The following is a 27,853-nucleotide window of genomic DNA, read 5'->3' on the forward strand; positions in this document are numbered from 1 at the left end:
GTACATTTGCTGAGGAGTGCTTTACTTCCAATTACGTGGTCGATTTTGGAGTAAGTACGATGTGGTGCTGAGAAGAATGTATATTCTGTTGATTTGGGGTGGAGAGTTCTATAGATGTCTATTAGGTCTGCTTGCTGCAGAGATGAGTTCAATTCCTGGATATCCTTGTTAACTTTCTGTCTCGTTGATCTGTCTAATGTTGACAGTGGAGTGTTGAAGTCTCCCATTATTATTGTATGGGAGTCTAAGTCTCTTTGTAAGTCTCTAAGGACTTGCTTTATGAATCTGGGTGCTCCTGTATTGGGTGCATATATATTTAGGAGAGTTAGCTCTTCCTGTTGAATTGATCCCTTTACCATTATGTAATGGCCTTCTTTGTCTCTTTTGATCTTTGATGGTTTAAAGTCTGTTTTATCAGAGACTAGTATTGCAACCCCTGCTTTTTTTTGTTCTCCATTTGCTTGGTAAATCTTCCTCCATCCTTTTATTTTGAGCCTATGTATGTCTCTGCATGTGAGATGGGTCTCCTGAATACAGCAGACTGATGGGTCTTGACTCTTTATCCAGTTTGCCAGTCTGTGTCTTTTAATTGGAGCATTTAGTCCATTTACATTTAAGGTTAAGATTGTTATGTGTGAACTTGATCCTGCCATTATGATATTAACTGGTTATTTTGCTCGTTAGTTGATGCAGTTTCTTCCTAGCCTCGATGGTCTTTACATTTTGGCATGTTTTTGCAATGGCTGGTACCGGTTGTTCCTTTCCATGTTTAGTGCTTCCTTCAGGGTCTCTTGTAAGGCAGGCCTAGTGGTGACAAAATCTCTAAGCATTTGCTTATCTGTAAAGGATTTTATTTCTCCTTCACTTATGAAACTTAGTTTGGCTGGATATGAAATTCTGGGTTGAAAATTCTTTTCTTTGAGAATGTTGAATATTGGCCCCCACTCTCTTCTGGCTTGGAGAGTTTCTGCCGAGAGATCTGCTGTTAGTCTGATGGGCTTCCCTTTGTGGGTGACCCGACCTTTCTCTCTGGCTGCCCTTAAGATTTTTTCCTTCATTTCAACTTTGGTGAATCTGGCAATTATGTGTCTTGGAATTGCTCTTCTCGAGGAGTATCTTTGTGGCGTTCTCTGTATTTCCTGATTGAATGTTGGCCTGCCCTACTAGGTTGGGGAAGTTCTCCTGGATGATATCCTGAAGAGTGTTTTCCAACTTGGTTCCATTTTCCCTCTCACTTTCAGGCACCCCAATCAGACGTAGATTTGGTCTTTTTACATATCCCATACTTCTTGCAGGCTTTGTTCATTTCTTTTTCTTCTTTTTTCTTTTGGTTTCTCCTCTCGCTTCAATTCATTCATTTGATCCTCAATCGCTGATACTCTTTCTTCCAGTTGATCGAGTCGGTTACTGAAGCTTGTGCATTTGTCACGTATTTCTCGTGTCATGGTTTTCATCTCTTTCATTTCGTTTATGACCCTCTCTGCATTAATTACTCTAGCCATCAATTCTTCCACTTTTTTTTCAAGATTTTTAGTTTCTTTGCGCTGGGTACGTAATTCCTCCTTTAGCTCTGAGAAGTTTGATGGACTGAAGCCTTCTTCTCTCATCTCGTCAAAGTCATTCTCTGTCCAGCTTTGATCCATTGCTGGCAATGAGCTGCGCTCCTTTGCCGGGGGAGATGCGCTCTTATTTTTTGAATTTCCAGCTTTTCTGCCCTGCTTTTTCCCCATCTTTGTGGTTTTATCTGCCTCTGGTCTTTGATGATGGTGACGTACTGATGGGGATTTGGTGTAGGTGTCCTTCCTGTTTGATAGTTTTCCTTCTAACAGTCAGGACCCTCAGCTGTAGGTCTGTTGGAGATTGCTTGAGGTCCCCTCCAGACCCTGTTTGCCTGGGTATCAGCAGCAGAGGCTGCAGAAGATAGAATATTGCTGAACAGCGAGTGTACCTGTCTGATTCTTGCTTTGGAAGCTTCCTCTCAGGGGGGTACTCCACCCTGTGAGGTGTGGGGTGTCAGACTGCCCCTAGTGGGGGATGTCTCCCAGTTAGGCTACTCAGGGGTCAGGGACCCACTTGAGTAGGCAGTCTGTCCCTTCTCAGCTCTCAACCTCCGTGTTGGGAGATCCACTGCTCTCTTCAAAGCTGTCAGACAGAGTCGTTTGCGTCTGCAGAGGTTTCGGCTGGGTTTGTTATTGTTTACTGTGCCCTGTCCCCAGAGGTGGCATCTACAGAGACAGGCAGGTTTCCTTGAGCTGCTGTGAGCTTCACCCAGTTCGAGCTTTCCAGCGGCTTTGTTTACCTACTTAAGCCTCAGCAATGGCGGGCGCCCCTCCCCGAGCCTCGCTGCTGCCTTGCTGGTAGATCACAGACTGCTGTGCTAGCAATGAGGGAGGCTCCGTGGGTGTGGGACCCTCCCGGCCAGGTGTGGGATATAATCTCCTGGTGTGCCCGTTAGCTTAAAGCACAGTATTGGGGTGGGAGTTACCCAATTTTCCAGGTGTTTTGTGTCTCAGTTCCCCTGGCTAGGAAAAGGGATTCCCTTCCCCCTTGCGCTTCCCAGGTGAGGCGATGCCTCACCCTGCTTCAGCTCTCGCTGGTCGGGCTGCAGCAGCTGACTAGCACCGATTGTCCGGCACTCCCTAGTGAGATGAACCCAGTACCTCAGTTGAAAATGCAGAAATCACCGGTCTTCTGTGTGGCTCGTGCTGGGAGTTGGAGACTGGAGCTGTTCCTATTCGGCCATCTTGCTCCTCCTCCCCGCTTTGCCTTGTTTTAAAGCAAGCATAGCATTTATTATAATTGATCACTGTCTTGTTTACTTGTTTACTATCTGTCTTCCTACTAAAGTGCAGACTCCTTGAAAATGGAACATTGTTAAATCTGTAGCACGTTATATAGAATAGGCATGCTTTAGGTAAGTATTGAAACAATGAATAAATGACATGGCAAAACCTCATCTCTTTTTATTTTTATTTATTTTTATTTTTTTCTCCAGACAGAGTCTTGCTCTGTCACCCAGGCTGGAGTGCAATGGCGTGACCTCGGCTCACTGCAACCTCGGCCTCCTGGGTTCCAGTGATTCTCCTGCCTCAGCCTCCTGAGTAGCTGGGATTAGAGGCACATGCCACCATGCCCGGCTAATTTTTTGTATTTTTAGTAGAGATGGAGTTTCACCATGTTGGCCAGGCTGATATGTATCTCCTGACCTCAGACGATCCTCCTGCCTTGGCCTCCCAAAGTGCTGGAATTGCAGGTGTGAGCTACCACGCCTGGCCACAAAACCCCATCTCTACAAAAAATACAAAAATTAGCTGGGCATGGTGGCATATGGCTGTAGGTATTAATGATCTTTTGTATTTCTGCAGTATCAGTTGTAATGTCTCTTTTTTCATTTCTTATTTTATTTACTTGGATCTTCTCTCTTTTTTTCTTAGTTAGTCTGGCTAATGGTTTGTCAATTTTGTTTAACTTTTCAGAAAAACCAACATTTTATTATTGATCTTTTATATTGTTTTCTTCATTTCAGTTTCATTTATTTCTGCTCTGATCTTTATTATTTCTTTTCTTCTACTAATTTTGGGTTTGGTTTGCTCTTGCTTTTCTAGTTCTTTAATATACATTTTGTTTGTTTGTTTTTTGAAATGGAGCCTCGCTTTGTTGCCCCAGCTGGAGTGCAGTGGCATGATCTTGGCTCACTGTAACCTTTGCCTCTTGAGTTCAAGTGATCTCGTGCCTCAGCCTCCTGAGTAGCTGGGATTATAGGCACCCACCACTACACTCGGCTAATTTTTTTTTGTACTTTTACTAGAGACGGGGTTTCACCATGTTGGCCAGGCTGGTTTTGTACTTCTGACCTCAAGTGATCCGCCCACCTTGGCCTCCCAAAGTTCTAGAATTACAGGCATGAACCACCATTCATGACTGGATGCATCATTAGATTGTTTATTTGAAGTTTCCCTATTTTTGATGTAGGCTCTTATAGCTATAAACTTCCCTTTTAGTACTGCTTTTGCTGTATCCCATAGGTTGTGGTATGTTGTGTTTCCATTATCATTTGTTTCAAGGATTTTCAAATTTTCTTCTTAATTTCTTCACCGACCCACTGGTCATTAAGGAGCATACTGTTTAATTTCCATGTGTTTGTATAGTTTCCAAACTTCTTCTTCTTGCTGATTACAAGTTTCATTCCATTGTGGTCAGAGAAGATGCTTGGTATTATTTCAGTGTTTTGGAAGTTTTAAGACTTGTTTTGTGACCTAACATATGGTCTATCCTTGAAAATGATCCGTGATCTGTGTGCTGAGAAAAGGGATGTGCATTCTTAAGCCATTGGATGAAATATTCCATAAATATCTGTTAGATCTACTTGGTCTATAGTGCAGATTAAGTCCTATGTTTCTTTGTTAATTTTCTGTCTGGAAGATCTGTCCAATGCAGAAAGTTGGGTATTGAAGTCTCTAACTATTGGTGTCTCTCTCTCTCTTTAGCTCTAATAATATTGGCTTTATTTATCTGGGTGCTCCAGTGTTTGCAGCATATATAATTACAATTGTTATATCCTCTTATATCCTGAATTGACCTTTTGATCATTATATAGTGATCTTCTTTGTCTCTTCTTATAGTTTTTTTTTTTGTCTTAAAATCTATTTTGTCTGATATAAGTATAGCCACTCCTGCTCTTTTTTGATTTCCGTTGGCATGGAATATATTTTTTCACGCCTTTCTTTTCTTTTTTTTTTTTTTTTTTGAGACGGGGTCTGGCTCTGTCACCCAGGCTGGAGTGCAGTGGCCGGATCTCAGCTCACTGCAAGCTCCACCTCCCGGGTTCACGCCATTCTTCTGCCTCAGCCTCCCGAGTAGCTGGGACTACAGGCGCCCGCCACCTCGCCCGGCTAATTTTTTGTATCTTTTTAGTAGAGAGGGGGTTTCACCGTGTTAGCCAGGATGGTCTCGATCTCCTGACCTCGTGATCCGCCCGTCTCGGCCTCCCAAAGTGCTGGGATTACAGGCTTGAGCCACTGCACCCGGCAACGCCTTTATTTTCAGCCTATGTATGCCTTTATAGGTAAAGTGGGTTTCTTGTAGGCAACAGATCAATGGATCTTTTTTTATTCATTCAGCCAGTTTATGTCTTTTGATTGAAGAGTTTAGACCATTTACATTCAACGTTATTATTGATAAGCAAGGATTTACTCTTGCCATTTTGTTACTTGTTTGATGGTTGTTGTGGTTTTCTCTTCTTTTTTTTCTTGTTTTCCTTTAGTGAAAGTGACTTTTATCTTTTGATATGCTTTAGTTTCTTGCTTTTGTGTGTGTTTGTATCCATCATATGGTTTTTGGTTTGAGGTTACCATGAGGTTTGCAAATACTATCTTATAACCCATTATTTTAACCTGATAACACATTAACACTGCATCAACAAACAAATGAACAAAAAGAAAGAAAGAAAACTAATAAAAACTCTATGCCTTAACTTCATCCCCCTGCTTTTTAATTTTTTGTTGTTTCTGTTTGTATTTTATTGTACTAAGTCTTGAAAAGTTGTTATTATTTTTGATTGGTTCATTGTTTAGTCTTTCTACTTATGATAAAAGTAGGTCACACACCACAGTTACAGAGTTATAATAGTCTGTGTTTTTCTGTGTATTTACTATTACCAGTCAGTTTTGTACCTTCTGGTGATTATGTATTGCTCATTAATGTTCTTTTCTTTCTGATTGAAGTACTCCCTTTAGCAATTCTGGTAGGGCAGAAATGCTGGTGTTGATAAAATCCTTCAACTTTTGTTTGTCTGGGAAAGTCTTTATTTCTCATTCATGTTTGAAGTATATTTTCACCAGATATACTATTCTAGGGTAAAAGTTTTTTTTTTTTTTTTTTTTTTTTTCCTTCAGCACTTTAAATATTTCATGCCACTCTCTCCTTGCCTTTAAGGTTTCCACTGAAAAGTCTGCTGCCTGACATGTTGGAGCTCCATCATGCTTTTTTTTTTTTTTTTTTTTTTTCTTTCTCTCTTGTTGCTTTTAGGATCCTTTATGCTAGATCTTTGGGAGTTTGATTATTAAATGCCTTAAGGTAGTCTTGTTTAGGTTAAATCTGCTTAGTGTTCTATAAACTTCTTGTACTTGGATATTGATAACTTTCTCTAGGTTTAGGAAGTTCTCTATTATCCTTTTGAATAAACTTTCTACCCCTATCTCTTTCTCTACTTCCTCTTTAAGATCAATAACTTAGATTTGCCTTTTTGAGGTTATTTTCTAGATCGTGTAGGTGTGCTTCATTATTTTTTATTCCTTTTTTTTTGGTCTCCTCTGACTGTATATTTTCAAACAGCCTGTCTTTAAGCTCACTAATTCTTTCTTCTGGTTGATCAATTCTATTATTAAAAGACTCTGATGCATTCTTCAGTATGGCAATTGCATTTTTCAGCTCCAGAATTTCTGACTGATTCTTTTTCATGATTTCAATATCTTTGTTAAATTTATCTGATGAATTCCTTCTCTCTGTTATCTTGAATTTCTATGAGTTTCCTCAAAACAACTATTTTCAATTCTCTGACTGAAAGATCACATATCGGCCGGGCGCGGTGGCTCAAGCCTGTAATCCCAGCACTTTGGGAGGCCGAGACGGGCGGATCACTAGGTCAGGAGATCGAGACCATCCTGGCTAACACGGTGAAACCCCGTCTCTACTAAAAAATACAAAAAACTAGCTGGGCGAGGTGGCGGGTGCCTATAGTCCCAGCTACTCAGGAGGCTGAGACAGGAGAATGGCCCGAACCCGGGAGGCGGAGCTTGCAGTGAGCTGAGATCCGGCCACTGCACTCCAGCCTGGGTGACAGAGCGAGACTCCGTCTCAAAAAAAAAAAAAAAAAAAAAGAAAGATCACATATCTCTGTATCTCCAGGAATGGTCCCTGTGCCTTATTTAGTTCATTTGGTGAGGCCATGTTTTCACGGATGGTGTTGATGCTAGTAAATGCTCTTCAGTTTCTGGGCATTGAAGAGTTAGGTATTTATTGTAGTCTTCACTGTCTGGGCTTGTTTGTACCCATCCTTCTTGGGAAGGCTTTCCAGATATTTGAAAGGGCTTGGGTGTTATGATCTAAGCTGTATCTGCTTTAGGGCACAACCCAAGCCCAGCAACACTGTGGTTGGTGCAGACTGACAGAGGTACCACCTTGATTGTCTTGGAGACAATTGATCTGGGAGAATTCTCTCTGGATTACCAGATAGAGACTCTTGTTCTCTTCCCTTACTTTCTCCCAAACAGAGTCTCTCTCTTTGTCTGTTCTGAGCCACATGAAACTGGGGGTGGAGTGATACAAGCACCCTTGTGGCCACCATCACTATGACTGCGCTGGGTCAGACTTGAAGCCAGCATAGCACTGGGTCTTGCTGGAGGCCTCCTGTAACCACTCCCTGGCTACTGCCTGTGTTCCCTCAAGGCCCTGGGGCTCTGTAATCAGCAGGTGGCAAAGCCATTCAGGTCTACATTTTTCCCTTTAATGTGGAGAGATCCCCCAGGCCCTGTGCGGGTCCAGAGGTGCCATCTGTCTGAGAGCCAGGGACTAGAGTAAAAAACCTAAGAGGTCTACCTGGTGTTCTATTGTACTGTAGCTGAGCTGGCACTCGAACCACAAGACATAGTCCTTTTCACTCTTCCTTCCCCTTTCCAAAGGCAGAGGAGTCTCACGCTATGGCCACTGCCACCTCAGGCCCGCACGGAGTAATGCCAGATTACTGCCGATGTTCCCTTAAGTCCTGAGGGCTCTTCAGTCAGCTTGTGGTGCATGCCGCCTGGCTTGGGACTCACCCTTCAGGGCAGTGGGCTACCCTTTGGCCCAGGACAGGTCCAGAAATGCCATCCAAGAGCCAAGTCCTGGGATCAGGGACCCCAAGAGTGCTCTTGGTGCTCTACCCTTGTGGCTGAGCTGGTAACTAAAGTCAGCAGGTCTCAGAGTCTCACCCAAGGCCCTTGATGTAGCATCCGGGTATCACTGGTGTTTATTCAGGACCCAAGGGCTCTTCAGTGAGCAGGTGATGAATGCTGCCAGGACTGGGTCCTTTCCTTCAAGGCAGTGGTTTCCCTTCTGGCCCAGGGTATGTCTAGAAATGCCCAGGAGCTAGGGCCTGGAAAGGCAGCATCATAACTCTGACCCATGCCCTGTTCTGTGGCTGAGTTGGCATCTAAGATGTAAGACAAAGTCCTCCCCACTATTCCCTCTCCTCACCTCAAGCAAAAGGAAGGGATCTCTTCTGGAGCCACAAGCTGTGTATCTTGGGGTTAGGAGAGGGGTGATGCCAAGTACTGCCTTAGCCACCCCACCTGGTGTCTCAGTATGTCTCCTGCTCCCCCAGTCCACTGTCTCTGGGTCCAATTTAGTACTAGGAGTCTCCTAGGAGTTGTAGCCCTTGTGGCCTAGACTGCCTTTCAAGTTTATTTAAAGCCCCAGAGCACTTTAGCCCATGGTGGCAAGGCTTGTGGGAACTAGAGTTCTGACCCCTGGGATCCGTGATTCCCCTCTGGCTAGGGCTGGTTTAAATCCTCCCTCTGTGGTCAGGTGTCAACTTAGTTTGATCTGGTTTTCCTTTCTGCTATAACAAAGGCAGCACTTAGTCAATGCCTCACAATTACTGGGTTCTCCCTTCCCCAGAGCCCAGAGATACTCTGGGCACCATGGGCCCCTGCTGGGGGTGAGGGAGGGGTGGCGTGGGTGATTCAAGACTGTTTTTTCTTTTACTTCTTTGGTGCCTCTTTCAGCCATACGAAGTTAAAATCAGGTACTGTGAGTACCCACGTTTTTTGGTTCTTATGAAGGTGCTTTTTTTTCTGTACATAATTGTTAATTTGGTGTCCTTGGAGTGGGGGTTAGGGGACAGGACAGATCAGTGGAGCTTTCTACCATCTTGCTCTACCTTCTCCCTATTTTACATTTTGATAACCACCATTCAATAGCCTCTCTTGAGCCCTACAATGCAGTGAAGAGCTTTGATGCGCAAATGTTTGCATCCTGGATCCATCCTTTACTATGCGTTTGATCTTTAACAAGTTATTTAATGTCTCTGAGCCTGTTTCCTTATCTGAAAATGGAGACAATGACAGTGTAAACATCACAAGGTCATTGTAAGGATTAAATGAGATAATCTCATGTAAAATCCTTAGTAAGCACTCAATGAAGGAAAGGAGGAAGGATTTTCTATGTTCCTTGACTCATTAGCAAGCCCCAGAAGTTAAATAAACAGTCAGTTAAATGGGGGGAAGAAAGCTGTGTGTGTGTGCATATGTGTGTATTAAATAATCAGTTCCAAACCACTTAAAAATTTTTTAATATCACCACCACTCAGACTTAAAACTAACATGTAGTAGTCTTTAGTGTTGCCAATAATTACTAATGAGTCTCCCTAGCTTGGTTTTGTTGGTTACATCAATGTTGCTAAATTTAGTTTTTCTTTCCAAGATTTAACTTTAGCCAGATTGATCTAAGTAATAAAATTAACCCTATCATCTTACACAGTAGGGGCTTATCTTTAGAGAATGAGTGTAAACTTTTCTTAATAACAGAGAAGATAACCTTAAACTTCAAGGATGGATGGGGTGATTGATAGCGGAGCAGGGTGGGAGAGAAGAGTTTCCAGAGAGGATGATCACATTGCCAACACTCGAACGGATCAGTGGAAGTCCTTTGGCTTGCTGATGAAAAAGAGAGCTCAGGGTGGAAATGACAACCCATCCTCTGGCAAAGTAGACTGTGGACCCCTGCACAGGCTATGAGTGTCCTATTGCCCAACAGGGACTCTGTAGGCTATGGGATCTGGGTGTGGACCACCAGCCTTTCCTACATCTGAGTGGACTTGTGTTCATGAAGTATCTTCTGGAAGTCCAGCAGATAGAAAGTAACATACAGAAAGAGCAGACCAGGACTTGAGAATTGGGGGGCACAGGGAAGATGAAGGATGAAAATAAGCAGGACAGGGCTTTTTCAAATATTCTCTTAACACCGAGGCTGAAACAGGCATAGATCATTCCCATAAACCACAGAGAGTTTCATGAGAAACTCTCCTCTCCCCACCTTTTGGGACTATAGATCTTCAACATCTATTTAGTTATCTAGGTGCATTTTCTCAATGTTAGTAATTCTGCGGGGAGGGGAGAGAGCAGTCACCACCAGAAAGATAGAGGCGATGTCTCAGGTTGGCTTGCCCCTGGCTGCCGGCCAAGGTCAGACACGAGCATAAGTGCTGTCATGTCCAGGCAGCAGGACAGAATGGAAGGAGATTCAGACTCAGTCTTTCAAGTTCTACTCAAAGCCCAATCAAGTGATACCACCTGTGGAAAGTCTTCCTTTGTGCTCCAGAGCAGGTAGTGTCCTTTGCCCTTAGATGGACGTATGATGGTATTGACTTAGTTGATTACCTGTTACTCTTTCCCAATGGACAGTAGACTGGCTGCTTGACAGCGGGGATTCTTTTCTCATTAATCAGTGTATCCTTTTTAGAATGATGTATCAGGTATCTTTTGCTGCATAAAACTTCCCACTCTTTATGTATTAAAATTACAAACATCTTTATTATTTATCACAGTTCTGTGGATTATCTGTACAATTCTTATGGTTTGTGTCAGCCTGACTGGGGTTGGATATAGTCTAGGATGGCTTTACTCATGTATCTGGAAGTTGGCAGGCTGGTTGATCTGCGAACAGGGCTCAACTGGGATGATTCATTTATGTTCCACGTGGTCTCTGATCCTCTGGTAGGCTAGCCCAGGATGCTTTACTTGGTGGTCTCAACTCTACAGAGCATGCATGTAAGTTCTGATGCATAGGTTATTAACAAACCTCTGACTGCATCACATTTACTAATGTTCCATTGGTCAAAGCAAGTTACAAGGCCAAGATCAAATTTAAAGGGGAGAGGCCAGGCACGGTGGCTCACACTTGTTATCTCAGCACTTTGGGAGGCTGAGGCGGGTGGATCACCTGAGGTCAGGAGTTTGAGACCAGCCTGGCCAACATGGTAAAACCCCACCTCTGTGAAAAATACAAAAATTAGCCGGGTATAGTGGCAGGTGCCTTTAATCCCAGCTACTCGGGAGGCTGAGGCAGAAGAATTGCTTGAACCCGGGAGGTGGAGACTGCAGTGAGCCGAGATTGTGCCACTGCACTCCAGCCTGGGCAACAGAGCGAGACTCCATCTCAGAAAAACAAACAAACAAAAACAAAACAAAACAAAACAAAACCCACAGATAAACAAACAAAAAAATTTAAGGGATACAGATATAGACTTCATCTTTTCATAGGAGCAGCTGCAAAGTCACATTATCAACAGGAATTTATGGTCATTTTTACAATATTCTACAAAATCTTGTTTGGCACACAGTAGGTAATCAAGAATGCATGTTGCAAGAATTAGGAGGTAAAGTCTATTCAAATAATTTTCATGTTCACCCCTCATCCCTCCCCATTGGCGCATCTACTTCCATGCCTCCTATTCATTGTTGGGATCTTTGAGTTGGGAGGAAATGCTATCTAATGGTTTGAAATGTTTATTGCCCCTGATTTAATACGCATGGGTCCTTTCTATCTGAGAGTTTCACACTGGTCATCTTGGCCCTACCCATCTCAACACTGGAGCCGTGCACAACTTTCTGACTTGTGGATTATGTACCCACCCTTAGTGTTTGCTTTTTAAACAGACCCAGAAAAGGGAAAACTGGTTGTCTGCCAAAGCGTGGACAGTATCAGCTGGCTGCACCTCCTTCGGCCAGTTGCTGCCACTTGGGGCCCTCTGGTGGCTTCTTCTTGCATAGCTCCAGGTTAGGTATGAAATTCACTGTCCGAATTGTCATAAGCTTGGCTAGAGTCCAGAGCCTTCCAAGGTAAAGCTCACAATGTGGTGGAATGCCAGAGATATGAAAAGAAGAAGTAATAAACAAAACAAAATTAAAAAATACCAACACCATTTAGAGCTTGTAGCTTTCTTGTTTCACCATGACTTTGCCCAGAGAAAAGGCAAAGCAGTGACATAAAGATAATGCATATAAAAGAGATCCGGCTGGGCGAGGAGGCTCACGCTTGTAATTCCAGCATTTTTGGAGGCCAAGGCGGGTGGATCACCTGAGGTCGAGAGTTCGAGACCAGCCTGACCAATATGGAGAAACCCCATCTCTACTAAAAATACAAAATTAGCCAGGCGTGCTGGCCCATGCCTGTAATCCCAGCTACTCGGGAGGCTGAGGCAGGAGAATTGCTTGAACCCAGGAGGTGGAAGTTGCGGTGAGCTGAGATTGTGCCATTGCACTCCAGCCTGGGCAACAAGAGTGAAACTCCATCTCAAAAAAACAAAACAAAACAAAAAAACAGAGATCCATATCACTAAAAGTTGGGTGCTGGTGGGCAAGGAGCACTGCCAGGCTCACCGAAGAAAAGTGGTGGAGTTGGAAAACAGGGGAGAGTCTCCTGACTTGAGCAGTTCGTCCAGGGCCTGGTAGGTCCCCACCACAAAGCCCACGAAGCCCAGGATGCTGATCAGGGCGTCCTTGAAGATGGTGAGGGGGCTCATGCCCTCTGAGTAGAAGGTGCTGACCTCCAGGAGTGGTGGGATGATGAGGGCCAGGGTGCTGCTGCTCACGGAGCCCACCAGGGAGATGACCAGGTCCAGGCGGGGGATGAGGACAGCCAGGAGGCCTGCAGGGAGGGGATAGGGGACAGATAGAGAATTCCAGGCTTAGCCAAGCTTTGAAAGTTTGTTCTTAAAGTCCTCTTCTTGGCCGGGCACAGTGGCTCACACCTGTAATCCCAGCACTTTGGGAGGCCGAGATGGGTCAATCATTGAAGGCTGGGAGTTCAAGACCAGTCTGTCGCACATAGTGAAATCCTGTCTCTACTAAAAATATAAAAATTAGCCGGGTGTGGTAGTAGCAGCCTATAATCTTAGCTACTCAGGAGGCTGAGGCAGGAGAATCGCTTGAACCTGGGAGGTAGAGGTTGCCGTGAGCCAAGATTGCACCACTGCGCTCCAGCCTGGGTGACAAAGTGAGGTCCTGTCTCATTGAAGAAAAAAAAAAAGAAAAAAAAATCCTCTTCTTAAAAAATAAACCAGTTGTTTTGCAGAAATTCGATTACAGAAAGAAAAGTTGAAAGTCCTCCAATATCCCTAATTATATTCCCTAGAAGTTACGCATTAAAAATTCAGCCAGGCAGAGTGGCACATTCCTATAGCCCCAGCTATTTGAGAGGCTGAGGCAAGAGGATCCGAAAGTTCAAGGACAGACTTGGTAACATAGTGAGACCCCATCTCAAAATAACAACCACCACAACAAAATTTGGAGTGTCTCTAATTGTATTCATTCATATTCTTCATTCATATTGTTGGGAGGAAATGTACTCATTCAAAAACTTTTCCCCTATCAACTTAGAGTCAGTGGTTGGGGGCCTGTGAATGTAACTGACAGTAGGTAAGATTAACGAGAGAAAAGACAAAGTGTGTTTATAAGCTCCAGAGCCTTGAGATGAATTGGCTTCCAGAACAGCCAAAGATACCCCCTTAATATGGGGAAAAGGAGGGAGGAGGAGGGGCTTTTATGGAAGAACAAATGGAAGATACGACAGTTTCAGATAAAATGTGTTAAACAGTTAGTAATTCCAATGATAATGCTAAGTTTCTTTTCTGGCTCTAAACTTCCCAAAGAAGGGATTTATGGCAGCTGTATTTTTCAGGAGGTCCTGCTTACATCAGCGAAAGAAGATTAGATAAAGTTTCTTTCTGCAGCTTCTTTTTGTTCAGATGTTTTTAGCTTAAAATAATCTTTATGCTACCGAGGTGCATTTTGGATCTTACATATCCAATAAAACTTAAGCTCTTATTTAATAAATAACACTAAATAACAGTGCTGGGAACCGCTCAAGCTGTTTGGAATATATCAATGTACAAACTATCAAGGTTTGTACTATGAAAATTTGTATCAATGTACAAATTTTTTTAGAAGTCTTGTCTTTTTTTAAATGCCTAGCATTTTAATGAATAAAAAATAATATAAATAAATAAAATAAATAAATAATTTTTAAAATGCCGAGCATTTTAATAATTAACATGAGTATGAAGACCTCTTACTTGCAAACAATTAGAATATGAAATCATTTATATACAAAGAGATCTTCAGTTGGAAGAAAATCCACAAGGTGTCTTTAAAGAAGTGTCTTCTCCAGGTTTTGCACACATGTCAGATAAACACCTAACAAAGAAACATGAAAAGCTAAAAATTTTGAAATTGTGTTTTTTTAGCAGGATGTTTTACAGACCTGGGCTTTTACATTTTTTATTATATTTGATGAAAAATGTTCCTGGTCATAAAGAAGTCCCAGGAGCCGTGAGCAGGCCTCCTTTGGAGGAGGACTGTGGTAGAACAGAACAGGTCTGGAAGGCAGGAGTCTGATTCTTTCTTGTATGGCCTTGCCTAAGTCCCACCCCTTCCTCAGCTTGTTTCCTCAGCTGCAAAATGGAGATGAAGGCTACTATCCTTTTAGGTATTGTGATTCATTCTGCATAGGACATAAAAGTCTTCAATGAGATTTTTCATGTAAAGCATTCAGGAAAGTTATCTTTGCTATTACTTCAAGTTATTTACTCATACATGCTAATTGATAATGCATGAAGTGTAGTGTAGGCTTAAGGGATTGTTATCTTTATACTGTGGGACAAATTCCTTGATCTATCTGGAATCTCTAAGATACTGGATGGTTCCTGCCTTCAAGGTCAAACTAAGAATGAATCACCTCAAAAGAAGAAAATCAGTGTCGAATAAATGCTGTGGGCTGGCCTAGAAAAGCAAGAATCAAGAGCCACCTCAGCCAGTCAGTCTCAGGGGATCCAGCAGCTGCTGCAGGCCAAGACACAGCCACTGAGAAGGTGTCCAAGTCTGAGCAAAAGACATAGAGGCTGAAGCAGGCCAAGGGGGCAGCTGAGGCTGAAACTGAACAGCACCGCCTGAAGAGAGAGAAAGAGTTCAAGACCAAGGAAGCTGCAGCCCTGGAATCTCACAGTGGCCGTGGCACTCAAGTGGCACAAGAGGCTCAGAAGAAGAGGACCAGCCTCCAGAACTACTTCCAGCAGAACGAGGGTGAAGCCTTGGCTAGCCTCTTGGCTTTTGTCTGTGACACTTGGACAGAAATCCATGAAAACTACTGCATAAATGAAGAAGAGTGGGAGAAAGAAGCGCCTGTACCATGGATTGGCATTTTAGATGCCCTTGAAGAATATGAAGCTCGAGTTATATTCTTATGAAAAGGTATTACATGATTTCTGCATATTATGTAGCAAGTCCCTTCACTTCTCAGAGAATATAAAATCTAGCTTCTTTGTACAGACTTAGAACTTATCTATAGATTTTCTTTTTACATCGTATTTCCTAGAAATTTAATGGGTATATGTCATCTGTTTTCCCATGCCTTTTAGCTCGCGTAACAAATATATCAATGTATCAATGTTGACTTTTTCTTTCTTTTATCTAGTAAAAAAAAGTTATTTGAAGAAAGAAAGAGATTAATCATTTTTTTCCCTGTAGTGTTTTCTTGAATGTCAGGATTCTAACTATGAAAAAGTAGTAAATAGTTATTTGTAATCTGTGTGAAGCAGCAGCTACCCTTAAATTAGTCCATTCCTGCTAATGGTTAGAATAATGAATACTAGTATAACTGTTTGGGCTGCTTTTAGTTTCTCTTAATTAAAATTATTAGATGGTAGAATTCAAGAACTTGTTACATGTTATTACTCGGTGTACTGATAATCATCTAAAAGTAACACTTTGTCATGCAAAAAAAAAAAAGAAAGAAAAAAGAAAGAATTTCCTAAATGTCCATGGACAGATGAATGGATACAGAAAATGTGGTTTGTACATACAGTGGAATACAATTCGGCCTTAAAAAAGAACACACTTTTGCAATTACAATCAAAAGGCATCTTAGGGACAGCTGGGCCACCTCTACTCTGTACAGGAATCTCTAGCCATCTCCTTTGGCCTCTGGTGGAATACTTGCAGATTGGGGTACTCCGGGTCATGGGGGCTGCTGTGAGCCAGTGAGTGGGAATGACCTCAGCCAACAGGCAAGCACAGGACTGTCCAGGGGCCAAGGAGCCCCAGCTGATTGTTGCCGATGGGGAATGTGATCCCAGGCTTGCCCAAACATTTTATAGTAGCCCCACCAAAAAATTTTAAAAATCTGCCTTTGTATGGAAGATTGCCCACATTTTAAATGTTGGCCCACATTTATACAACATTGTGAGGTTCAAACAACACCTGTTGCCAAATTAGAGTCCCATTTTCAATGTCTGCCCTGGAGGTAAAGGGCACTGGTTCTAGACTTATATGACTTGAATTCAAATCCTACTTCTGACACTTTCTGGCCAATTATTAATCACTCACTGCCTCAGTTTCCTCTTTCATAAAGTAGGGTTTATCATAGTTCTACCTCATGAGAATTGTTGTGAGGACTGAATAAAATATTATGAAATTTAGACTAGAAAGAGCTGAACACAGTGCCTGGCACACAGTAAGTGTTCAATACATGTCAGTTCTTACGATTTATTTATTAATGTATTTATTTGAGACAGGCTCTGACTCTGTTGTCCAGGCTGGAGTGCAGTAGTTCAATCTCAGTTCACTGCAGCCTCGACCTCCTGGGCTCAAGCAATCCTCCCACCCCAGCCTCCCAAGTAGCTGGGACTATAGACATGGGCCACCATGCCTGGCTTCTTTTTTTCTTTTTTTTTTTTTGTAGAGATGGGGTTTCACCATGTTGCCCAGGCTGGTCTCAAAATTCCTGAACTCAAGCAATCTGCCTGCCTTGGCCTCTCGAAGTGCTGGGATCACAGGCATGTGCCAGAGTGCGCAGCAAGTTCTTACAATTATTGTTTGAAAAGCTGTGTCAATCCCTTCGGCTGAACACCAGCAAATCTGTCTAATTAGGTACATGTAAGAATGGGGTTGTCCTTGAGGCTTAGATGAGTGAATAGTTGTAAAGCTTTAGAATGGTCCCTGGAATACAGTAAGTGTTCAGTAAATGCTGATTGTCATGACTGCCCTCTACCATCTGGCTAATTCTTTTTTTTTTTTTTTAAGATGAATCTTGCTTGTTGCCCAGGCTGGAGTGGCATGATCTCGGCTCACTGCAACCTCTGCCCCCGCCATGTTCAAGTGATTCTCCTGTCTTGGTCTCCCGAATAGCTGGGATTACAGGCACATGCCACCACGTCTGGCTAATTGTTGTATTTTTAGTAGAGACAGGGTTTCCCCATTTTGGCCAGGCTGGTCTGGAACTCCTGACCTCAGGTGATCCACCCGCCTTGGCCTCCCAAAGTGCCAGGATTACAGGTGTGAGCCAGTGCATCTGGCCCATTCTGGCTGATTCTTGATAGCCCTCAGAAAAGATCAGCAGGAACACTGCACTCTCCTTTCTACTCACATGTCAGGCAGACCATGGCGAGGCGAATGGACAGATCCAGAGGCAGTGCCCAGCGTGTTGACACCCGGGAGATGGCAAAGGGGATGATGATTTCCGCAGGGACGTAGAACTGCAGGGCATAGGTGCACAGGATGCCGGCAATGTAGAGAAGCTTGACAGACTGGTACAGCCTGCAAGACAAAGCACAGCGCTGCTCTCCACGGCCACTGTGTTCTGACACTGGCCTCCTTGGAACATTAACCTCTGACCTTGCGACAATGACTTGGGCTTTTGTTTTCCTTTCTGAAAATGACTGAGAGGGACTTTCTAAGAGTCAGGAGGGAGTCACAGCAGGGCATGCAGTGAAAATAGAGGGAAGCTTTCCTGATTCCATGGAAACAATTGAAAGGGTCATTTCTAAATGAAATAAAAATCATCTTGAGCTTGAGTATATATTGCATCTTCGCAAATCACTACCACCTGATGCTCAATCTTACGTTTCAGAAAAGAGAGGCTCAGGCCAGATACTTTGCCCAGGGAGACACAGAGGATAAGTGGCTAAGACCAAAAGCCCTGGATCTAAAACACTCTAGTCCTTTGTGATCTATCAGTCCTTAGGAATTCTCTGGATTCCCCAAAGCTCTTGGCACATAACAGTTGTCTCTAGTTGGTTGAGAGAACTGCAGAATCCCAAATCCTTGGAGGAAGAGACAGTGTATAAATAGGGCTATGTGGAAATTAGGGGGAGTCAGGGTGGAATACAAGGAGAAACAGGCTTACTTGCTGGCCTCAAGCTAGGGGCAGAGAGTGTGTGAGGCTTCAGGGATACTGAGTTCTATCTCAGTTTTTTTCTTTTTGATCTATTGAGATGTGACTATTTTCCTTCAGTCCACTAATGTAGATGCATTTCCATGTTTAATAAATGTGTGTGTGACACTGGGCATAGTGGATCACGCCTGTAATCCCAGCATTTTGGGAGGCCGAGAGGGGTGGATCTCCTGAGGTCAGGAGTTTGAGACCAGTCTGACCAACATGGCAAAACCCTGCCACTACCAAAAATACAAAAATTACCCAGGTGTGGTGGTGCACAACTGTGATCCCAGCTACTCGGGAGGCTGAGGCAGGAGAATCTCTTGAACCTGGGAGGTAGCGGTTGCAGTGAGCTGAGATTGCGCCACTGCACTCCAGCCTGGGTGACAGAGTGAGACTCTGTCTCAAAAATAAATAAATAAATAAATAAATAAATAAATAAATAAATAAATAAGTGTGCTTGTGTGTTTAGCCCATTCCTTAAAAAGGCTAACTTCCACATTGCTGTGTTTCTTGCTCACGCTAGTCCTGCTGCCTGGGCACCCTCTTTACTTCATTTCCATCTGTTCAAACCCGTCCAAGTTTTTGAAATTCCCCTCTTCTGAGCAGGTACCACAGCCAGATGCTTTTAGACACAGCCCAACTTAATCCTCATGACAACTCTGGTTTATAAATGAGGCAACTGAGGTTCAGAGAAGTGAAGTAAATCATCCACTACCACAAGCTAGTAGGCGGTGCAACTGGAACTTGGACTCAGGTGTACCAGAATGGCCCATGTTTGGAGAGAGTTGACCTGCTGGACAATGAGTTTCCCTGTTGTCTCCTTCCAATGTGTTTTCTTTCCTTGGAAATCCCCAAGGCCTGTTTGCTACTCTGGAGAGCTTCTTTTTCTATGTCATAGTTTGTGTGCATACACTATTATCTGTCCCTCCACCATTACCACCGAATCAGGAGCCGATGAAGACAGGGAAGCTCCAAGGTCATAGTCTACTCACAGCAGTGCCGCTTGGCATCTGCTTATAATTGGCATGCAATAAATGCTTGATGAGTGACTTTATCATCTTGGGAAAGGAGCCCCATTGAGGCAAATTAGGGCTCCAAGTGACTGTGACTCTCTGCTTGAGAAGACCCAAATGTCCTTTAATTAATGACATTACCTGGTGTGGGAGAAAATCTTGCACGGTGGGATGTGGGTTCACGTGTCTGTTCAATATGGCACTGTTGAAGTCTGTGGGGCTGCTAGCTATTGCATGAATTGGGTATGTTAGAACACAAAACTTTTACAGATTCCAGTGGTCTTCCCAAATTGTTTTGCTTGTTTTTTTTGAGACAGAGTCTCTGCCACCCAGGCTGGAGTGCTGTGGTGCCATCTTGGCTCACTGCAACCTCCACCTCCCAGGTTCAAGCGATTCTCCTGCCTCCGCCTCCTGAGTAGCTGGGACTGTAGGTGTGTGCCACCATGTCTAGCTAATTTATTTATTCATTTCTTTTTTTGAGATGGAGTTTCGCTCTTGTTGCCCAGGCTGGAATTCAATGGCACCATCTCGGTTCACTGCAACCTCTGCCTCCCAGGTTTAAGCGATTCTCCTGCTCAGCCTCCTGAGTAGCTGGGATTACAGGTGCCCACCACCATGCCTGGCTACTTTTGTATTTTTAGTAGAGATGAGGTTTTGCCATGTTGACCAGGCTGGTCTTGAACTCCTGACCTCAGTTGTTGAACTCCTGACCTCAGGTGATCCACCCACCCTGCCTCCCAAAATGCTGGGATTACAGGCGTGAGCCACCACGCCTGGCCTGTTTGTTTTTAAGAGATAGGGTCTCACTGTGTCACTCAGGCTGGAGTGGAGTGCAGTGGTGCGATGACAGCCTTCTGTAACCTCAAACTCCTGGGCTCAAGTGATCTTCCTACCTCAGCATCCCAAATAGCTGCGACTACAGGTATGAGATATCACGCTCAGCTAAGTTATGGTAATTTTTTTGTAGAAGTGGGGTCTTACCATGTTGCCCAGGCTGGCCCAGTTGGTTTTTGTTTTCCATTTTTTTATCTGGTTACTCTGACTTGGGGAATGTGAACCATTGGCTGTGGCAAACAAGACTATGGGAAGTGTGGCCACCCCCGACTCCTCTCTCTGTCTCTTTCCATCTCCCAGTGCCCCTCCCTTCTCTCCTTAGGAGACCAAGGCCTCTCACTTTTGTCCTCTCTTCTTAAGTCACGTCCTCCTTCAAACTAAGATGTCAAGGCTTAACTCAATTTGGGAGGCTGTTGTTGAAGGAGGAACTCCCAGGACAGAGAATCTGGAGACCATGGTTCCAATGACAATTCTGCCTCTTCTGTGGGAGGCTCTCTAGACCTCGGTTTCCCAGCTGTGGAAGGGAGGAGGAAGTGACCTACAAGTTTCCACTCATCCCTGAGTCCCCGCCACCTGACAGCCCATGAAGATACCAGCAGTTAGGCAGGTTAAGGCTTATGCTGGCCTTAATGTCATCTCCAAACCGCAGGTAGCCCAGAGTCCCGATGCTGATGTACAGGGAAGTGACGATGGACATTCCCAAAGACAGGATGGCTGGGAAGTGGCGGGCATTTTTCATCTTGTTTTCCAGAGGCAGAACCTACAGAAACATCACAATGTAAGAAGGAGAAAGACGGAAAAAGAGAAATAAGAACATAAAGAAAAATGGCATCCTACTTCTGGATGTCTACCCCAAAGAACTGAAAGCAGGGCCTCAAAGAGATATTTGTATATTTATGTGCATAGTAGCATTATTCACAATAGCCAAAAGGTGGAAGCAACTCCAAGGGTCTAGCAACAGAAAATGGATACACAAAACATGGTGTATCAATGCAATGGAATGTTATGTAGCCCTGAAAAAGAAGGAAGTTTTGTCTCATGCTACCCCACGGATGGATCTTGAGGACATTATGCTGAGTGAAATAAGCCAGTCACAAAAAGACAAGGACTGCCTGATTCCACTTATATGAGGTACCTGGAGTAGGTAGGTCCAAAGAGGCAGAATGCTAGTTGGGAAGGACTGGCGTGAGGAGGGTATGGGGAGTTATTGTTTAATGGGTACAGAGGTTCAGTTTTGCAAGCTGAAGAGTTCTGCAGATGAAAGGCAGTGATGGTTGTGCAATAATCTGAATTTACTTAACATATACGTATACTCGAAAATGATTAAGATGAGTAAATGTTATGTTAGGTGTGTTTGACCACAGTTAAAGAAAAAAAGGAAATAAAAGAGGAGGAAAAAAGGTAGGAAGATGAGGGTAAGGAGGAGGAAGGCGATAAAAAGAAAGGCCTGGAGTCACCTGATGAGCCCCAGACCCTTAAGAGCTGGAAGGGCCCTGAGATTTTATCCAGACCAAAGATCTCAACACTGGGTCAGCTAGATCTGGCCAGCAGATGCATTTTGTTTTGACAGCACAGTCTTTCATAATTGAATATGAATGCCTTTAGGCACAATGTTCTTTTCCCATTCACCAGGCCCTCCTCCCCTCACCCTCACCCACCAGTGAATTATACCTGCTTTCCAAAGGCATTTGTGTTGGAAACTCCTAATTCCAGTGCAGACTCCCCCCACCCAACCCCATCACTGTACAGTGGGGAGTCTGAGACTCCAGGAACAAAGGGCGCTGGTGGCAGCTGGGACCAGACAGTGCTTCCTGATTCTGCCAGCAATGCGTTTCCCCACACTCCAGGTTCTCACTTTCCTGTTCTCAGAATCCTTCTTCCCCTAAATGCATACCTGGTTCTAAGAGAATCCAAGTTGAGGCCAGTCTGCCTCTTGCCAGTTGGGCATTTGAAGATCTCTTCTGTCTTTGAAACCAATCTTCCTGTCTCTCATCCCATAATTTCCTCCTCAGACTCTTACTGTCCAAGAGACCACTGCTACCTTCTCCTACTCCTTGTTTAGGCTGTGTGCTAAGCACTCTCTACATGCACTATTTAGCTAATCTGTTTTCTTGTCTGAAAACGGGCTCCAATGAATTTTGTTTTGTTTTGTTTTGTTTTTGTTTTTCTTTTTTGGAGAGTCTCTCTCTGTTGCCCAGGCTGGAGTGCAGTAGTACAATCACAGTTCACTGCAACCTCTGCGTCCCGAGCTCAAGAGATCCCTCTCATCTCAGCCTCCTGAGTAGCTGGAACTACAGGCACACGCTGCCATGCCTGGCTAATTTTTGTATCTTTTTGTAGAGACGGGCTTTTGCATGTTGCCCACACTGGTCTTGAACTCTTGGGCTCAAGCGATCCTCCCACATCGGCCTCCCAAAGTGCTGGGATTACAGGCGAGAGACATCACACCTGGCCGAATTTTGCAAATTTTGTGGAGAATTACACAAGCACCATAATGGCATGTCAAAGGCTTAGTAAATATTGGCGGTGGTTATTTTTTAATACTGTAAAGACCATAACTCTATGAAGTTGGTACCTCCATAATTCTTGTTTTACAGATGAGGAAAACAAGGCTCTGAAAGTGAGATAACTTATCCCAAGTTGCAGAACCAGAAAGTGTCAGATTCAGGTTGTAGACCAGCGCTGTTATCCAAAGTCCAAGTACCTGCTTCTACTCCTATAGCAATGGGTATATTTGTTACTAAGGAATTTAGCATCTTTTCCCTTATACGGTTGAATTCTTTTCTGTTGTACATGCAGACTTCCAGCCCTGACACTCCCTAACCTTCCCTCTATTCCAGGCATTTGGAAGATGCTTGAGGGCAGTGTCAGGCTGGGTCATCCCTGTGCCTTTCCACTTTCTTCTGGATTAGGTCTAGTTGCAGCAGGTGCTCAGGAGGATGTTTGACGATTATACAATAATTGTGTGGAGAGCAGACAATCCAACCTGAGCTCTTGCACCCTGCAACACAATTTCGTTGCATATATTCTCAAGGCCAAAAATGATCTTTCCACAAGGCCTGCTCAGACTGGGTAGCTGGCTTCCTCTCTCTCTCTCTCTCTCTCTGTCTCACTGTCTCTCTCTCTCTCTCTCTCCACAATCAATCAATCAAAGAGATAAATGGCTGTTGACAGTGAGTGGGAAGGTCCCTGGACTGAGAGTCAGATGTACTAGGCTTTAATCACATCTGCACAGTTCCTAGCTGGTGACCTAACTGAAGTCCCTTTCTCTCTCTGGGGCTGTCCCTCTTTTGTAAAATTGGAGACTGGGCCAGAAGAGTTCTTCTTAAGATAATTTCAACTAATGCTAAGAATCACCAGCACATAGTAGTCATTCAAGAAATACTTACTGAACAAACATTGTCATCATTTTATAGTTGGAGTGTTAGAGTTCAGAGAGTAGCCCCGGCCAAACCAAGATTCCAGCACATTCTGCCTCCAAAGTCACTTGCTCAACCACTGCACTCTGCTTCTGTCCATGACTACTCCAAATTCTAAAAACAAAGTGCTTCCAGTTCCATCTAGATGAAGTAAGCACACTTCACAATATCTCTTTCGCTAATTATGGCTAAAAATCCTGGACGAAATACATAAAGCAATTGTGCACAGGTTCTGAAGAGTAAATAGTAGAAGGCAGAATGGGGAGGGAAATCAAAAAGAAAAAACAACTGTCGTGGTGGTGAGTTTCCTGATTTTTTTTCTTCCCATATGTCCCAGTTTAACCTCAAGGGACTCCCAAATCTTAGAACTATGTGGTGCATACAGACAGAAAATAACGCCAAGAGAAACTTCTTTTTGGCCAGATGACTTAGAATAGGGTCCCCTGTGGGATGAAGAGCATGCAGAGAAACTCTATTTTTCTGTTTCTTTGTTTTATCTCCAGGCCGAGACCTCAAGGCAAGTCCCAGTCACTAAGCAGCATTCTGGTATATCAGTGGCTGTAGTGGTCACACAGGCACCCAAAAATCTGAGATAAAAATCCTCTCTACACAGTAGTACTAGGAAAATGGGCTTTAAGAGTCTGAAGAGTGTGGGAAATCAGGACTGGCTACATAATTTATGGGCCCCAGTACAAAATGAAAATGCAGGGCTCCTTGGTGAAAGATGGTTCCAGCAGAGCGTTAAACTAAGTGCGAGATCCTTCTGAAAGTTGGACCTTATGTGGCTGCATGATTCACCTGCTCATGAAACTGACTCTGGAAAGAATCACTGTTACGCTTTTTCTTTCTCTTTTCACTCATTGCTCATCCCCAGAGGCAGACCTGGTCACAGGAAGTACATGACAGTGTAGGAGGCTAAAATCCTGGCTTTCTAGCCAGAGGATGGGAACAAGAAGCCACTGCGAGCTGGCGAGTGTTCAGGAAAACACAGAGGAGAGAAAACTGGAAAAAGCAATCTCCTAAAATCTGTGAATAATATTCTGGGCCCAGCCCTGAGCTGTACATGTGTGGAACTGATGAAGGCATCAAAGCAAAGGCTTTGAGAACTGAACTACTGTGTAGAGTCCTGTCTGCCGATTGGCACTAGGTGGCACATGAGCAGGGTAGAGCCAAATATCACTTTACGGGCTTTGAAAACTAATTGGATATTGGAACCATGGCCCACAGAAGGTGAGCAAGGACTTATGATCTGAATCTAACTAGGTAGGTGGTTTGCTAAAACCAAAAATCAACATTCTGAAGAGGATTTTAACAGGATCCTGAGTCTCCTAAAATAATATTCACAATGCATAGGATACAGTTTCAAATTATTCAACCTACAAAGAACAAGAAAAATCTCACCAACTTTCAAGAGAAAAGACAACAGATGCCAACCTTAAGATGACTCAAACGTTGGGAATATTAGGCAAAGACTTTAAAGCAGGTAATATAACCATACTTCAAAAAGTAAGGGAGAATGCTATTAAAATAAATGCACAGATACAAGTTCTTAGCAAAGTAGAAGCAATGTAAAAGAAACAAATGGAGATATTATAACTGGAAAATAAAATAATAAAAATTTAAATACCTCACCGTAGGGGCCTGATAGCAGAATGTAGATAACAGAAAACAGAGTCGGTAAATTTGAGGATAAACAGGAATGACAGAATCTGAACAACAAAGAGCAGAAAGATTTTTTAAAAAAATGAACAGAGCCTCAGAAACCTGTGGGATATGCAGTTGACTCTTGAACAACATGGGTTTGAACTGTGCAGGTCCTCAAATAAGTGGATATTTTCAACCAAATGCATATTAAAACTACAGTATTCATGGGCTGCAAAACCTGTATGTATGGAGGGCTGACTTTTCATATACTCAGGCTCTGCAGGGCCACCCGCAGGACTTGAGTAGGTGCAGATTGGTTATACACCAGGTGTGTGTGTTTAGGGGAGGGGGGAGCAGGGCCCTGTAACCTATCTCCTGTATATACTAAGGGATGACTATACATCAAAAAGTCTAACATTCAGGTTATTGGGATCTCCGATGGAGAAGAAAAAGAGATTGGTGAAGAAAAAAAAAATCTGAAAAAAATAATGGCTGAAATTAGGTAAATTAGGTAAAAGACAAACTTTTACAGATTCAAGAAATCCTGTACAGGGCAAACTCAAAGAAACTATATTAAATATAAATATAATACAGTATAACGGCTGATTAAAAAAGATTTTTAAAAATTATAAAAGCAAGAGAAAAACACATAGGAGAACAATGATTCAAACAATTGCAGATTTCTCATCAGAAACCACTGAGGGCAAAAAGAAAGGAAATCATATTTTCAAAATGATGGAAAAAAATTGTCCACCTAGAATTCCATATCGTGAAAAAATATCCTCTAGGAATAAAGGCAAAATAAAGACAATCTCAGATCAAGAAAATGAAGATAATTTGTCACTAGCAGACCTGCTTTAAAAGAAATGTTAATGAAGGTTCTTCATGCTGAAGGCAAATGATGCCAGAAGGAAATACGATTTCAAGAATAAAGAAAGAGCAATAGAAACGGTAAATATCTGCGTAGATATAATAGCCTATTTTTTCCTAGTAAGTTTATTACAAGGACTATGTATGACTATTGAAAGCAAAAATGATAACATTGTTGGTGTTTTAGTGTGTTTAGATACATATGGCAATACAACATAAAGGGGAAAGTGCCCTATATGATTGTAAAATGTTGACAGTTTACTAGCAGTGATAAAATATTAATTATCTCAAAGTAAACTGTGAAAACATATATTATAGTACCTAGATAAACTACTAAAAGTACTATAGAAAAAGATATAGTCAAAAAGTCAATAGGCCAATTAAAGTGGAATACTATAGAATTATAGTAATCAAAACTGTGTGGTTCTGGCATAATGGTAGACTTATGATCTTATAGACCAATGGAATAGAATTGAGAGTACAGAAATAAACCTATACATCGACGGTCAATTGATTTTTGACAAGGGTGTCAAAACTATACAACACGGAAAGAATAAATAGTCTTTTCAACAAATTGTGCTGGGACAACCGGATAACTTCATATGAAAACATGAAGTTTGACCCTTACCTCATACCACATACCAAAATTAACTCAAAATGGATCAAAGACCTACATGTAAGAGCTAAAACCATAAAACTCTTAGAAGAAAACTCTGAGGTAAATCTCCATGACCTATGATTTCGTTCTTTCCTTCTTTCTTTTTTAAAGACAGGGTCTTGCTCTGTCACCCCAGCTAGAATGCAGTGGTGCAATCATAGCTCACGGCAGCCTTGAACTCCTGGGCTCAAGTGATTCTCCCACTCGGTTTCTTGAGTAGCTGGGACTACAGGTGTGTGCCATTACACCCAGCTAATTCTTAAATTGTTTTTGCAGAGACAGGGTCTCTGTATGTTGCCCAGGCTGGTCTCAAACTCCTGCCCTCAAGTGATCCTTCTGCCTCGGCTTCCTAAAGTACTGGATTAAAGGTGTGAGCCACTACATCTAGCCATGAACTTAGATTTTGCAATAGATTCTTAGACATAACACACAAAGTACAACCAGAAAGAAAGAGGATGAATTGGACTTTATAAAAATTAAAAACTTTTGTGCATCACAGTTCACTATCAAGAAAGGGAGAAGCCAGGTGTGATGGACTATGGTCATGCAACTATAATCCCCACTACCTGGGAGGCTGAGGCAGGTGGATCACTTGAGTCCAGGGATTAAAAACCAGCTTGAGCAACATAGCAAGATCCCATCTCTCTCTCTCTCTCTCTCTTTTTTTTTTTTTTTAAAAATGGGACAGAGTCTTGCTCTGTTGCCCAGGCTGGAGTGCAGTGGCGCGATCTTAGCTCACTGCAACTTCCACCTGCTGGGTTCAAGCGATTCTCCTGCCTTAGCCTCCTGAGTAGCTGGGATTACAGGTGCATGCTACCATGCCCAGCTAATTTTTGTATTTTTAGTAGAGATGAGATTTTACTATGTTAGCCAGACTGGTCTCGACCTCCTGACCTCAAGTGATCCGCCTGCCTCGGCCTCCCAAAGTGCTGGGATTACAGACGTGAACCACTGCACCCGGCCCCATCTCATTTTTAAGAGGAAAAAATTTAAAACGAAAAAAGAAGGGAGAAGACAAGAATAAGAAAAAATATTTGCAAATCATTTTTCTGATAAGGATTTAGTATCTAGAATAAACAAAGAACTCTTAAAATTCAACAACAAAAAGACAAACAACCTAATTAAAAATAAGCAAAGGACTTGACGTTTCTCCAAAGAAGATGTAC

The 27,853-nt window shown here is 43.0% G+C and overlaps 1 protein-coding gene across 1 annotated transcript in view; it reads right to left on the reverse strand.

Annotated features, from left to right (window-relative positions):
* Positions 1–11,959: 11,959 nt before the first annotated feature.
* SLC36A2 (solute carrier family 36 member 2) overlaps positions 11,960–27,853 on the reverse strand; it is a 31,947-nt gene continuing 16,053 nt past the window's right edge. The window contains exons 8-10 of the mRNA XM_015141255.3: positions 20,690–20,856; positions 17,458–17,627; positions 11,960–12,684 (exon numbers count right to left, since the gene is read on the reverse strand). Of these exons, the coding sequence (XP_014996741.2) occupies positions 12,413–12,684; positions 17,458–17,627; positions 20,690–20,856 (609 nt within the window). The 3' untranslated portion in view covers positions 11,960–12,412. The remainder of the gene's footprint in view (positions 12,685–17,457; positions 17,628–20,689; positions 20,857–27,853) is intronic.

The sequence above is a fragment of the Macaca mulatta genome, chromosome 6 (assembly GCF_049350105.2).
Source record: "Macaca mulatta isolate MMU2019108-1 chromosome 6, T2T-MMU8v2.0, whole genome shotgun sequence".
Classification (NCBI taxonomy): Eukaryota; Metazoa; Chordata; class Mammalia; order Primates; family Cercopithecidae; genus Macaca; species Macaca mulatta.